The 14563-nt window shown below is 43.4% G+C and overlaps 2 protein-coding genes and 1 long non-coding RNA gene across 8 annotated transcripts; 2 read left to right on the top strand and 1 right to left on the bottom strand.

Moving 5' to 3' along the window:
- The first annotated feature begins 233 nt into the window (after positions 1–233).
- Positions 234–6167, top strand: ZBTB8OS (zinc finger and BTB domain containing 8 opposite strand). Of its 4 annotated transcripts, none has more exons than XM_084497073.1 (7): positions 781–1455; positions 2870–2894; positions 3358–3479; positions 3667–3749; positions 4132–4184; positions 4439–4475; positions 4864–6167. In XM_084497073.1, exons 1-7 carry the CDS (start codon positions 1368–1370, stop codon positions 4948–4950), a joined length of 495 nt encoding a protein of 164 aa, XP_084353199.1. In that variant the 5' UTR covers positions 781–1367; the 3' UTR covers positions 4951–6167. The 4 variants fall into 4 exon arrangements, with proteins under 4 accessions (XP_084353200.1, XP_084353199.1, XP_084353202.1 ...); XM_084497076.1 differs by having other exon boundaries at positions 790–1455; positions 2870–2908; XM_084497074.1 differs by lacking the exon at positions 2870–2894 and having other exon boundaries at positions 234–1459.
- Positions 6168–8190: 2023 nt separating this feature from the next.
- On the bottom strand, positions 8191–12632 carry LOC311423271 (zinc finger and BTB domain-containing protein 8A-like). Of its 3 annotated transcripts, none has more exons than XM_084497061.1 (4): positions 12290–12632; positions 10352–11342; positions 9252–9421; positions 8191–8989 (listed from the first exon to the last, which is right to left on the bottom strand). In XM_084497061.1, exons 2-4 carry the CDS (start codon positions 11310–11312, stop codon positions 8660–8662), a joined length of 1461 nt encoding a protein of 486 aa, XP_084353187.1. In that variant the 5' UTR covers positions 11313–11342; positions 12290–12632; the 3' UTR covers positions 8191–8659. The 3 variants fall into 3 exon arrangements, with proteins under 3 accessions (XP_084353187.1, XP_084353189.1, XP_084353188.1); XM_084497063.1 differs by lacking the exon at positions 12290–12632 and adding an exon at positions 12035–12106; XM_084497062.1 differs by lacking the exon at positions 12290–12632 and adding an exon at positions 11568–11686.
- LOC311423278 lies at positions 8934–10336 on the top strand. The gene is made up of 2 exons (XR_014685616.1): positions 8934–9014; positions 9225–10336. It is a non-coding gene; the product is annotated as an uncharacterized lncRNA (long non-coding RNA).
- Positions 12633–14563: the final 1931 nt, after the last annotated feature.

Here is a 14563-nt window from a genome sequence, read left to right on the forward strand (position 1 = left end):
CAATCAGCGCCCGCCGCCGGGAGGCCGCGGCCAATCAGAGAGCGGCAAGGGGCGGGGACGAGCCGCGCGCGGGGAGGGGGGAGGGTCACGTGGGATGGAGGGGGATGGGAGGGGGAGGGGGGTGAAGCTCCCCTGGGAGCCGCCATTTTGCGGAGGGGAAAGGGAAGGGGAGGGCGGCGCGAGCCCCTCGAGTGGATCTTAAAGGGGCAGCGCCCGCGGGCACGGCCTTGGGGGGGGCGGCTCCTGCCGGTACCGGGGGCGGTGTGAGGGGCCCGGCCCCGTCCTGAGCACCCCCAGAGCACCCCCTGGGGCCCTGCGCCGCCCGCAGTCGTCCCTCGCTGCTTCTTTTCCCCAATTTCCCTTCAGAGTATGCAGATATAGTGTACCTGAAGGGGAGAACCCCGTGTGGTGCTGCGACTAGCAGAGACGCTGAGTGTTTTGTTAATAAATATTACATGGCACCTAAAAATCTAGTGTTTGCGTTGTTTGGGGAAGTCTTGGGTTCAGCTGTGGGTAAATCTGAAAATGCACAAAAATACAGAAAAAGAATAGTTACTATACCTGAAAATCTACAGATCTAATCTGAGGAAAAATTAATTAGACTCAAGTCAATCAGAGTCTCTGATCTAAGTCTGTTCAATTTATAGATACATACTGGTATGAAACTCAGCAACTACTAAGGTCTGATCTGAGAATTAGGCTTCTAAATATCAGTTCCTTTTTTTTTTTTTTTAATGAAAATCACCCCTTCCCCTTTCAAAAAAAAAAAAAAAAAAAAAAAGAATTTGGGAGGAAATTGAACAAACATGGTTTTATTTGCCATGCCCATTTTTCTAGGATCGAAGCCTTAAATGAAGTCTCTCTCTTGAAGGGGAAAATGCTTTTTTCTTTAAGGCTGTGTGGAAGGCTGCAGGGTTTCCGTCCCAGCTCAGGGTCTGGAGGCAGCAGATACTCCGGCTTGCAGTGGGCTGAGCACCCTCGGCTGTAAAACCTGGAAGCCGAGAATACCTGAAGCATGAACGTTTAATTCACCTCATAGCTGTTTTCATTATTTTTCATTATTGCAGTGTTTTGAGGCTGAATGCGATGCCTGGTGAAGAAACGTGGTTCCTCCCCACAAAGGCTGCGGTGTGTGCTTTCCGCCAGGACTGCAGCCCCTCGCCTCGCCGCGCTCTGACAGCGAGCATCATAACATACTGGGTTTAAACACACCAGCATACAGCTGTTACCAAGCTGCTGCCGGGTGAAAAAAACACCAAAAAGGGTTTTTGCAGCGGCAGCACGAGAGGCATGAGGCTGAGCGTGGGCGGCGGTGGCCATGTTCTGCGCAAGCAGGAAGTGGGTGAGTGGTGCTCGGCCCAGCAGCGATGGCAGGCGACGAGAGGGACTACAACCTGACGGCGGAGCAGAGAGCCACCAAAGCCAAATACCCCCCGCTCAATAAGAAGTATGAATGTGAGTGTTTTTAACGCTATCCCGTACAGCACGAGTGTGATGGTGCAGTCGGGGCGGGGGAGGAAGGAAGAAAGCAGGATATGCTGTTTAGGTGCTTGTGGGGTTTTATAGTGTGGTAATTTTGTGTGTTTAGACTGCGGGATACATCTCTAGTTGAAAACAGAGATGAGATACATCCATTTCTCTTTATGGAAGGTGGCTGCCTTTTTTGTTATGGCTGCTAAGGAAATCTTATGAATAAATTAGTTAAGAGACATAGGCTGAAAACTTTACCCTTTCGAGCTATTTCTTAGCTAGACATTACATTGTCTACTTCCCTTATATTAGAAGAGATAAGCAAGAGTGTGTTGGTCTTCTGTGTGGTTTTTGTTTGTTTGTTTGTTTGGTATTTTCTTTTTCCTACATGTACTACTACAGGATCATTCTCTTGTATTCCCCACCCCTAGAATGACTTCTAAGAAATTTCAAGCCAAAGGGCGTCAGCCCAAGGGCCATCGTAAGGCACTCACAGGAGACCACAGAGTGTCTGTTTTCTATTTGAGCAGTGTCTGTTTGCAGGGACAGTTTACATTACTCTGTTAGAAGATGTATTTTTAGGATGCGTTCAGATCTCTATTTGATAGCAGTGCAGAAATACAGTGACATATTACAATAGTTGCGTTGCTTCTATAACTGGAAGAGATTTGATTCTTCTTTTACGTTCACTGGAATTTGTTTGCTTTAGAGACAGTTGTCGAGAAACCGTTAATAGTGTATGAATGATCTAAACAGCATCAGAGGCATCATTCAGTTGGAGTGATCACAGCGTGGCATATTTACATCCCAAGATAGCCCTGTTTCTACCAACCTGGCCCAATTTTCCATTTCTCTTGTTTCTCTAAGGGAATATAAATGATGTTCATGTAAAACTTGATACATGCTTGGGATGTTAAGCTTATGCTATTAGTGAAGATTACTTTATATTTTGTATTACACACTTAAAATTTCTCCTTTTTGCATAATGGGTGTTTTTGGGTGTGGACAGGTACGCTTGTTCACTGAACTGTGAACGTTTGCAAATCTTATCCTCTGCATGAACAATTTTAAGTCCTGCAGACTTCAGCAAAAACTCTTTATTGCTGTTTTTTTTGTCAATTAACTTGTAGAAGCCTGTTGCATTACACCAGCCATACTCTGAACATAGGGTACATGTACATGTAGGGCACTACCACAGTTTGTATTAAACGCTTTTTTTTTTCTGCTGAGCAGAAGGCTTTACCTATGCTATTTTTCCTAATACACTGGAAGATAGATGATCATTGTTCACTGTCTCAGGATGAATGTAGAAAGTTATTATTATAACAACAATATTTTTTATCCTTGTTTTAAAGTATATGTGGTGATGTCATGCCTTTTCTTTTTCCTTCCTCCTCAGATTTGGATCACACAGCAGATGTGCAGTAAGTATGGGCAGGTAGGATTTATCTATATGACAAATGCGTTATTTCTTACACTGATACAAGTCTGGGGTGACTGTTAAAGACTGGTTACAGATGGACCTTATGGAACTAGGAAATGTCATGTACTGAGTTTTTTTGATTGTCTATTTCATTTCTGCTCTTCAGAGGGCATAGAACCACATACTTGGTTTCTTTGCTAAAGTACTATTGCTGTGGTGCTTCTGTTCTTTGGGAGTGTCTTTTGAAACCTTCTTTTAAATGCTTGCCCTTACAACAATTTTTTTCTAAATTCTATGTAAATTCTAAAATCTATGTGATCTACCCAAATGCATAGATATAGAGGAGGATTTCTGTGCAGTCACTTCCTTTGTATTTGTTCTTATGTTCGCATTTCTCACCTGCATAATACTTCTATTTATTTATTTATTGTTACAGTGTGGTAAATTATCCTGTGTCTCTTTAGGCTACATGCATGGGGAGACACTTTGGAAGAAGCATTTGAGCAGTGTGTTATGGCCATGTTTGGCTACATGACTGATACAGAGACTGTGGAACCTCTGGATACTGTAGAGGTAGAAGCAGAAGGTAAGACTTTTTATATTGGATTTTTAGATGTAGTTTTGTAATAGTGGATGAAAATTCAATTAAGCATAACTAATCTGAATCTTCTAGTTGGGCAGAAGCTGTACATCAGCTGCACTCTTAAAAATGTTTGGGTGTTCTTACTGGGGCAGTCAACTGACTGACTACCTTCTCTGCTTCAATCATGCAGGGCATGACATGTTGTCTCTTCTCTTTCACTTCTTGGATGAGTGGCTGTATAAATTCAGTGCCAATGAGTTCTTTATACCCAGGGTAAGTGTTTTGTTTTGTTCTATTTCCATTTTGTGGGACAAGTCAATTCTCTGATAGTACGGGCTCTGAATGCACTGTCCCCTTAGGGAAGGAAAAGGGACACAACAGATCACTTAGGTGTAAGGCAGAAGATATCAAGGCACAAAAAAATCAGAAATAAACACTTAGCTTTGTTTCCACAAAAAACAGTCGTTACCTGCCATTATACCTGAGTGGCAGCTCTGCTGTCTATATGTTCCAAGTAGCAGTATACATCTTTGAGAATGCTCAGATTTTCTGGTTTTAGCTTCCATTTAAATAGTGGAATATTCTTGTTAATGAGGTATTCTGCCTGAAGATAGAAGATGTTCTAACACATTTTTTTCTCTTGCTTTCTCTGCAGGAGGTGAAAGTGCTTTACATTGACCGAATGCAATTCAAAATAAGATCAATTGGGTGAGCTTTAAATGGTTAACTAAGTAATGAATATCTTCCACTGAAGACACATGTTGCCTTCAGTCATCTCTCTGAGATACTGTGATGTACTGGGAGGGCACTGATGCTTTCTAAAAAGTGGATTGTGGACTCTTTTACTATTCTTTGAGGCTTTAAATCAAAGTCTCACTGTCCTATGCTTGTCAATGAAACTAGTTGTAACATTTGATTAAATATTACCAATACGATCACCTCTTTTCTTTTTGCTTTTAAAGGTGGGGAGAAGAGTTCTCTTTACAAAAACACCCTCAGGTATGCAGTGATTCACCTGTACATCTTTATGTTTTAGGGGATACGGAGGGGGTGGTGTCTTTTAAGTCAGACCTCTAAGTTGGCAAGAGATCCAAGTATAAATATATTTGAGTGGTATCACAGGCACTAATAACTTAAGGTCTTACATCCTGTTTTTTTTTTTGTTTTTTTTTTTTTTTGTGTAGTACATTTCTGAACTGTTGAGCTGATGCTTCCTTCACACTGGCAAACTCAACAGTTTGTTTGTTTTTGTGATGTATGATAAAATAGTGAAACAGTCCATACTCAGAATGTTTACGTGAGTTTGGTTCACACATTGTTATCACAACTTCTTGCTTAGTCTTATTTTGCTCAGAAAATTCATGCTTTTGTGTCTTTTTCATTCTAGGGCACAGAGGTCAAAGCCATAACTTACTCAGCAATGCAGATCTGTGAAGAAGAAAAGCCAGAAGTCTTTGTCATCATTGATATTTAAAGCAAGAGAAATGTAACTAAGCCGATACTTGTCACTGGCTGACAAAAGTCACAAGAAAACTGTAACCCCCATGAATGGGACTAAGGAATTAGCTGATTCAAATCATAAATTGAAGGGGGTTGTGGGAAATGTTATCCTGTATTTTGACTTGAGGATGGTGAGCCAGACCAAGACCTGCATGCCAGGAAAAAAAGAGCTAGTTGGGTCTGGGGGGGATTCGAGAAGAGAATTAATGGGATGAAAGTCTCTCAGGAATGCTGGTAGTCAGCTTTTAAAGCTGATACGTGTGTTGGGTGCTGTATGAACTAAGATAAAGTAGTGGAGCTGCTAGCTAAATACTAGCTTTTTGTAGGGTGGCAGGAGATAATTACATGACTTCATTTGCAAATTTAAATAGAATAATTTTGAGCTCTTTTGTATTATCTGAAGGGTCCTAAATATCTTCAGTGGATCAGTCATGCCACCAGGTGGTGCTGACTTCCTGGAAATAAATTTCCATATAAAACCTTAAAGCATGTGACGGTGTACAAGGAATACTAATAGCCATTTATTATCCTAAAAAAGTAGACTGCTTTGCTGCCACTGTTGAAAGGAATTCACCAGATTCTCTGCAGGTTCGCTCCTAACTATGTGTTGTGAAAGCTGATTCTCATCTTTTAGAAGAAGCAGACAATCTGGATCAGCTCCCATTTTTTTTATAAAGGACAATGTAGAGCATCCCTCTGGTAGGAGGACTGTGCATGGCAATTCACGTGTCAGACTGACTCTTTTTGATTATTACACTGTTTTTTACCACTGAGAGGAGTCCATGCGTTTAATCTCTTTTCAATATATACAGCATTCTGAGATTGTATGCCTAACCCCTGAAAAGCTTCTTTTAGCTTTTCCTTTAAAGTCAAACACTAGAACTTGAGATCACTAAATCAAAAATAAATTAAAAATTGTTTTGTTTTAAATCACAGGACAGCAAATGTGCATTACCTGCCATTGCTATTCAAATGTGACATAGGCGCAGTAAGGGAAGGTCTGCGCTGCCAAGACCTGTTTTTTATGGTAAATTTTAGAGGTGCTTTGCCACTGGAGGTAATGTCTCATCTTTATTTTGCTGTAAAATCATCTTAAATGGACCGGACAGTTTTTATTTCCTATTGTGAAGATGAGGGATAAAATCTATTTTTGAGAAACCTTTGTCACTGAAATAAAACCAACTAAAAGAATTAACGGCTTTGTGTGAATAACTTTGGCTGTGAGTAACTTTGGCTGGTGGATTTTTGAGTCTAATAGATTACATTTGTGCTTTGCTCTCTGCTGAGGTGAGCAGACCCCTTTGTGAACAAATACGATTTTCACACAGCGGGTCTTCTCTCCCCACTGAAGGAGCCCAAGGGCTCCAGCACGTGCCCGTGGTGTCCTGCTGGGCCTGGGGACAGTGCCAGCACGGTGGAGCTGTGGAGAAAGAGCGAGGCCAGGGCCTGTCCCCAGCCCACCGGCCCGGGGCCCCCAATGGCGGCCGCGGCGGGCTCGGGGGTCACTGCTCCGGGCCCTCACCCGGCCCAGCGCCGCTACCGCCCCTCAGCAGCGGCCTCGACACCTCATTGGCTGGCTGGGTCAGGTGACCGGGGTTAGCCAATCGGGCGTCGAGTGTGAGGCGGTTTTAATCTCCACAGCGCCTGAGGCGAGAGCGGGGCCGTGAGGTGGGTGCAGAGGCTTTTTATTTATTTATTTATTTTCTTTTTTTCCCACTAAAACGAGAGAAGGGATGTTAATGTAGTTAAACTTTAACGTGGTAGTGCTAAAAGGCCGTGTGCACCATCAGTCACAACCTGTAGTGACACCATCAACAGCTCTGCTCTTACAGCTGCTGACAGGAACTTACTAAAAAAGCACTTAATTGTTACTCATTTTTTTTTTTTTCAATATTTAAATACTGTAACACAGGTCTGAAATTCTCCATTTTAACAGCCGCAGGAAGTGACAGGCCTCAGTAAGCAGGTGTTTTCTCAGCTGGCCATATTCTCACCCAGCTGGGGCCCAGCTCAACACTACCTGCAAGCAGCTACTTCATAAACATGCTTGAACAGCAAAACCTCCCTTTTTTGCTGTTAGTTGAAAAAGCTTTTCATGTGCAGTCCCTGTGGGATCAGCTAGAGGCAGCAGTGGCAGTTCTGGGAGTGGTTCAAAGGAGAGGGTTTTACACAGGCACACTAAACCTGTGGAGGTGTTTGCTAAAGGGTACTGTTGATGTAAGTATAGATGAGTTTAAGGGTAGAGTGGGGAAGTACTTCAAAGAGACATGCATTGGTGATTGCTAGATGTACTAAATCCTGAATTAAGAAAATCCCCTAAACTGAACATGTTTGGAGTCAGGGAGAGCATTAGGGAATTCTTACATAGGGTTTTCCTCTTCTACTTCAGATTAGTAGTTATCTGCTAATGACGCTAGTGGAGACAGAACCTTGAATCAGTATGACTGCTCTTAAATTCTCCAAAGGGAATTTTTGCTCATTTGGCAGTAACCTTAAGCTACAGGTCCTGCTAACCTTCCTTTCTAAGGAAAAGTGGAATAAAAAAGAGACATGAGAGCAAACAGCAGGTCTCTATAAAGAGTTCCCATTGTTAATGCCATTCTCTACTTAGTCCAAAAAGCTTCTACTTTTTCACTTCACCTTTTAATATAAAAAAAGCACTAACCATTTTCAGTTTCTCTAGGGAGGCTTGGTTCTCTTACTCAGAAGAGAGTAAGACTGCAAAAAGAATATCATTACTAAAGCTGAAGACTCCAGAAGTGCAAAGGTTGCTTAAACTCTAAAGGAAATTGTAATTTTTATTGTTTGGTCAAGCAGCCTTTGAGCATCCTATTTTCTTTTTAGGATAGCTTTTCTAAAATAGCTACATGATGCATGATGTGTCCCATTGAAATTAAAGAGGCTTGTCCTCTGTGGTATTTTAGCATAAGACAGACAAGAGTTTAAGCAAATCTTGCACCAGTCCTGAAAAAAATGGAAGAAATCTGAGAACTGTGATTGCGCTTTTATTTCCTTGGAACCATGTTAGTTTATCTTTGCTTTAAATTCACAGTACAAAAAAAAAAAAACTTCATACCTGAAAAGGCAAACTCATACTATGGAAATGCACTACAGATGTGCTGTTCATTATTCTACTCTGTATGGCAGTGTTTATTCTTTAAAATGGTTCATGCTTTTCAGAACTGTGAGGAACAGATCGATCAGAAAACAAAGCTGCAGTACAGCAGGAAGAATTCTATTTGTTTACTCCTTTCTTAGGAAGTTTAAGTGTATATACATGTTAGTTACAGTGTCAACAAAATTGTTTTACATTTCTTAGATGCTTTTGTAAGACTTTTTCAAAGCAAATTATCATTTTTTTAAATCTATGTAGTATAGAATCTTCCTTGTGGAACTGTAAAATAGTTTATTCGTTCCTTATGAACCGGAGCTCTGAGTAAGTCTTCGAAGAAATATAAAGCAATTTTCCTAAATAGTTTCCAGATAATAAGTAATTTCTGGATGATGTTTAGAAGTAGTTACACTGTTGTGTGTCTGTGAGTACAAAGCAACTTGTTTGTAGCCCTATTTTGTTTCTAACAACATCATTTTAACAATATTTAATGAACTAATAAACCAGCATTAGTTGGTAAAACACAAGTAATTTAATCTTGAATACCGCAATAACAAATATACAAATATATCTACCTAAGATTTGGTTTCACCTTTTCATCTGCCTCATTCGGAGTATCATCACTACTAACATGTCGGACAACCAAGTTATACGGTTCCTCCATTGTTTCATCATCTGATTTCTGTTCCTCTTCCAAGGCCCAACTGGAATGTTTGTTTCCTGTGGAGGAGACAGGAGAATGTTCTGCATCTAAATCATCAGGGTTGCTGTCAAAATTAGCTTCTGCTAGACACTTATGGCACAGTCTGTAGCGTCTTGTTCCTTGCTGAACAACACATCCTGTTAGGTCAGTTACATGCCGCTTGCATTTTCTGCAGATCAGTTTGCCGGCTTGATGTATCTAAAAAGATATAAAATTTGAAAAGGTCAGTGCTCAACCAAACACAGTTTATTTTTACTTTTAAATAAAAGAAAAAAGGAAAATTCACTGGATTGTTCTAGAAAGTAAAGATCAAAATTTCCAATTTAAATACTGAATAATTGAAGTTGATACTCAGCTAGGACACCTCTCTGGTACTAGTTATAGAAATGACCGAACAGCTGGTACCAATGAAATCTCGGGCTTTCTTTCCTAGGCTGAATCTCCTGCTGACATGGCGTACCGTTTGGAAGTGGTTACGTAAATGCTCCAGTCGAGTGAATCTCTTCCCACACGCTTCGCATGGGTACGGTCGCTCCCCTGTGTGACACCGAAGATGTCGCTTCAGGTCTGCGCGTCGTTTCACCGTGTGTGTGCAGAAGGGGCACTTGAATCGCATCCGAGGTAGGTCATCTGTCACAGAGGAACACAGGGAACATGTCAAACACTGTAGTCTTTCTTCACATTTGATTATTTTTAAGCTTAAATAAGTAGCAGGTCATTTTTCCTCTGGTTTGTCATTAAATAAAAAAAAAAATCACAAAATATCATCCCTAGAAAGCAGTAGTTCTTACTGAATATGTTAGGCATTTGATGACATATTTTTCCTTATTCCAGGTGTTTAATTTTAGACATACAGATGAACATGAATACATAGATGACAATGTATATTATAGCTGACTCTTGCATTAGCTACTACTTCAGAAATTAGGTATTTGTAATCTCTGTAGTATAGTAGGATTTTGAAGTCTTAAAGTTATGCCTTTATAATAAGCTATATTAGATTAGTTCCCAAAACAATGTGTGTAAGAATATAGCTGTCAGCTTTATTCCACCACCTCAGACACATGCTGTCAGTTCACCAAGAGCTTAGATGCTTTATGCAGTGCAACCAAGCGATCGTGAAGTTCTGGGTTGGTTTGCACCTTAAGGGAAATGCAGCACGGCACCAACACCAGGAACCTTCTCTTGTAAAGAGCACAGGTTCAGGCGGAACACCTCTACTCCTGCCACATACCAGGGGTGTTACATGGGTGATCCAGTCCTTCAGGTCCCTAAGTCAATTGCAGCCCTTTAGGCATCATAAAACTCCATTTAGGTCCAAATAATCAGGCACGTATTATTTTAACTACAGAATACCTGGGTCAGGCTCTCTGATTCTAATTCTCTTGTCCTGTTCTGGCTTCAAAGCCTCTCATTCTGCCAGGCGCTACAATAGAGTAAGTGGTATGTCAGTAACCTGACAGACTAGGCATCATTTTGGTTCTCATGCAGCCATACAAGATTCTCTTATCTGACTTCTAAATAAAGGCCAACTTTGCAAAATCAGAAGTATTTTTTTACCTTCATTCCAACTACTCATTACACCTAAAACTGTGGGCACTGAGGTGTACAGTTCTTCTGCTTTTAATTCCATGAACTCAGGAGAAGTTCGCGAAAGTTCTTGTTCTAGCTGAGCAACAGACCACCTCTTCGGTATTACTTCTGATTCGTGATTATATCCATAATCATTATGATCCACATCATTCTCTGCATCAAAATCAGCTTCCTCTCTCGCCCGAGAGAGGTGACTAGAGTCCGATGCATTGCAACCTTCGCCAGGCCGCTCAGCTTTGTTTGATTTGCACTGCCCAAAATCACGAGTTTGGGACAATCCTAGATGCTTTCGGCGCTTTCTCGTTGAGCTCTGTTTTCTGCCCCTCTTTGATAGCTGTGTGTCTGCCCGCTGAAGAATCATCTGTGAGGACAGGTAGCTGCTGTAACTACTCCACGAGTTTTCATTCACCGTGTTAGCCTTTTCATCTGGAATTGAATAGGAACGCCTTGGGTTGCTCTTTGCTTTTCTTCTGGACCGATAAAGAGTTGGATGAGCAGGTTCGCTGTTGGTACTTTTGGCTGAAAGGCTAAGGTATTGATCCTTCTCCTTTTCATTAATATCCAGAGAGGATTTAATGTATGTCTTGCAGACATTAAGAATATCTGTCATCTGCAGATAACTAGCAGCTGACATTACTTCGATCACATTTTGACCAGTTAAAGGCAATATTCCTGAATACACAAAGTCCAGGATAACCATAAATGTCTCTGGAGAGAAGACCTCAAAAGTAGCTATTGTTGGCTGACTCGTGTCCTTGGAGCTCTGCGAAAGCAGCATCTTGAAATACCCACTACTGGCAAACAGGACATTTCGATGCGCTTTGAAAACCTTCCCCTCCACTAGGATACTGCAGTCGCAAAATAAGTCTTGCTTCCGTTGCTCATTTAACTGCTCTAGGAGGTGGAACTGATGGGAAGAAATCTCCATTCCAGTGAGGGAGTAACAGGAAGTCTTGCTCTAAAGTAAAGAAAAAAAAAATAAAAAGCATATTCATGACAATCTAAAACTAAATCGATGTTGCTGAATGCTATTTTAAGAGATGGGCACTATCTTTAAAGACATGAAGCTGCAAGCATCGCATGCCCCATATAGCTCCACCCCCGCGCCCCGCATAATATAGCGGAGTAAATTGAACAACTCTAAAAGAGGTGAAAAGATGCCTCGGCAAGAAGAGCGCATAACCTGAAAGTCCAAGATTGCATCCGAGAAGACAGAAAGGATTCACGGACAGGACAAAAACGACTCAGTCCTTCAGCAGCACGGACTGCCACGCTCCGGGTGCGAGTCCCTGCGGCCAGCAGCGGGCAGAGCCTCCCCCAGCTGCCGGCCGGGCTCCCCCGGGCCCGGCAGAAGCCGCCGCCGCCGCTCACCCGCGCCCCGGCCGCTCGGCCCCGGCAGCCCGAGACGCCCGGCGGGCGCAGAGCTCCCGCCCGGCCAGGCGCGGCTGTGGCTCTCCAGCGGCACGGCACGGCTCGGAGCCCGCAGCCCCCCCGAGCCGCTCGCCCCACCGGAGCCCCGGCTCCCGCTCAGCCGGCGCCTCGGGCGCTCCCCGCCGCCCGGTGCCCGGCGCGGCCCCGCTGCCGCTGCCCGCGGCCGCCCCGCGCTGGCAGCGCCCCAGCCCGCCCCGCGCGGCCCCTCTCGCCGCGCACCCGCCGCCCGCTCCCGCGCAGCCCTTTGTTGCCGCGCCCGGCTCCTTCCAGCCGCGCCCGGGGCTGCAAATGGCGCCCGCGCCGCTCTCCCCGCCGCTCCGCAGCCCGGCCGCCCCCCGCTCCCGGCGGCTGCCGCCGGCTGCCGGCGCCCCGGAGCCCCCGACGTCCCTCGCCGCAGCCCGCCCCGGGCTGCCCCGGCCCCGGCGCCCGCTCCGAGCCCGAGCCCAAGAGCGGGGCTGCGCAGCCGCCACTCACCGGCTGGGTTCCGCGGGCGGCTGCCGCTCGGCCGGGAGGAGCAGGCGGAGGATGCGGGGTCCCGGCCCCCGCTCGGGGCTCGCTGCGGCTCACGGCGCCGTGCTGGTCGCGCAGCCCCGAGCCCTGGCAGCCCGAACGTGAGAGAAACAAAAGGTATTTGCTGACGTGGGCGTTGGACAGAGACGCCCGAGGGCTGGGGACACAATTAAAGGGGCAACGCACCGAATGCAGGCGCAGCCCAGCAGCTCCCTCCGCCTGCTCGCCCCGCAGTCTGGGCTGCTTTCCTCTTCCCACACCCACATGCTGCCCAGGAGGCCCGCTACCTTACCGTACACAATGCACTGCTATTGTTAACGGCACGGCTAGATAGCTTTTGTGTGTGGAAGGAAGGCGCCACCTGAATGGGAAATATTTGTAGTTCTGTGCAGTAGGATATATTGTGTTACTCAATACAGCAGCATTTTTATAATAGGAAAGTTTTGTATTCAAACAATGGAGGACACCCAAAACCAACGTACTGCAAGTGGGAGTGCAACAGTACAGATATTTTCTTCCTCTTCCACGTGGATAAAATAATCTGGATGCCTGTTTGAAGATGATTTCAATCTTGTTGCTTGACATCGTCAAATAATTTTGAGAAGGGACCTCTGGAGGTCGTCTGGTATAGCACCCTCCTCGACTAGGCTCATTTAGAACAGGGTAAAAGAACAATTGCCATTTTTCACAGTTAAAAAAAAATCATATTGGAATGTGACATAGAACTTCATTAGGGTTTCATTTCGTACAACAGCTAGATGAAGAGACAGAAATGTTTTTCCTTCAACTCCTCCCAGCTCTTCCTTACAATTTCTTTTGTCCCGCGTTTAACATTTGTGATGCAAAAATGTGTGTTGATGCACAGAAGTATGTTATAGGGACCCTGCTACCTAATGGAAAAATTACACTGAATGTCTGCAGGCAAGGACTGGATGATTATGACTCTTTGTTTCAAAACTCAGCCCTTTTTGCTACAATTAGTTTTTTCTCTTTTCATTCACATTTATGCTGCCTTCCAACTAATAGCAACCCTCAAATCGAGTTCAGACTTCCCTGAGATATTTCAGAAAAATCAACAAGGTGGTGTTGGAACGTCTGTGCTAGAATATGGAACTACTGCCCTTACAATTCTGCTGTACCTATCCATGTAGAAGCTTAAAAGGAACATAGAAGTAACTATTCTGGGTTTATAACGCGTGTTCCTCTACCTTGCAAATTATTAGAAGTCCCCGCTGCCAGCTTGACCAGATCGTATATGTAAACTGCTGGCCTCTGCAGTCCAGTTATGGTTTCTAATGAAGTTGTAAATTCATTAACTAAACCCTGAGCACATGTGCTTATCCTAGTCTGACTGATAACTTTAACCTAGAGACTTGGGTTAAAAAATACATAAAAATAGCTGCAGTCCTCCCTTAACTCTGCTAACCCTCAGCAGTTGAGATTTTAGATAGACGCTCAGCTATATAGCACTGTTGTTATGCTAACAGATGCTAATGACTGTCAGAGAGGGACCCAGGAACAGTCCTTGATTCAGCTGTAGCCAGATGGCAGGTCGGGCATTTTTCAGTTTCATCGAGGTCAATTTAAATAATAAATGGAGCTGAAGATACAGTGCTATTAGCCCGGTTAGGCTATCTGAAGTTCAAAGCCAAGTACTTCTGCAGACTGTAGGAACCAAAATATAAGAAACGTAGACATCGGCATAGCTAGGTAATGGAATAATCTCTGACAGTGACCAGATGCTTCAGGGAAGAAACTGAATATATTCTATAATACCAGCAGAATTATATATATACATACATATATATATATATATAAATTTTCATTGAAAAATTGAAAGAGTGCCGAAATCATGGAGGATGGCGTATTTCTTCTGAAGAGCCAGGAGTAAAGAAAGGATTATACATGCAGCAGTCACTGTCAGTATCTAATCATTTTTTTTTCTGCTACAGAGATCTCTGGGGCTCTCAAATATTTTCATAGCTCACACTAAACAAATATATTTGCTTTTTTTTTTTTTTCATCTCAGTTCTTCAGAATGAGAATTGAATATATACCAAATGTTTGGAAAAGGACATTCATTTTGAGCTTTTGGGTATTTTTTTGGTATTAATTGTGAAAATAACAGCTGAAAGCCTGTTTTCCCAAACCTTTTAAAAAAAAAGACAAGTGTCTTTTTTTTTTTTTTTTTTATAATAAATACATAACTTTAGATAACTTAATGGAAAACAAAAATTT

Source organism: Aythya ferina (assembly GCF_964211825.1).
Source record: "Aythya ferina genome assembly, chromosome: 24".
NCBI classification, from domain to species: domain Eukaryota; kingdom Metazoa; phylum Chordata; class Aves; order Anseriformes; family Anatidae; genus Aythya; species Aythya ferina.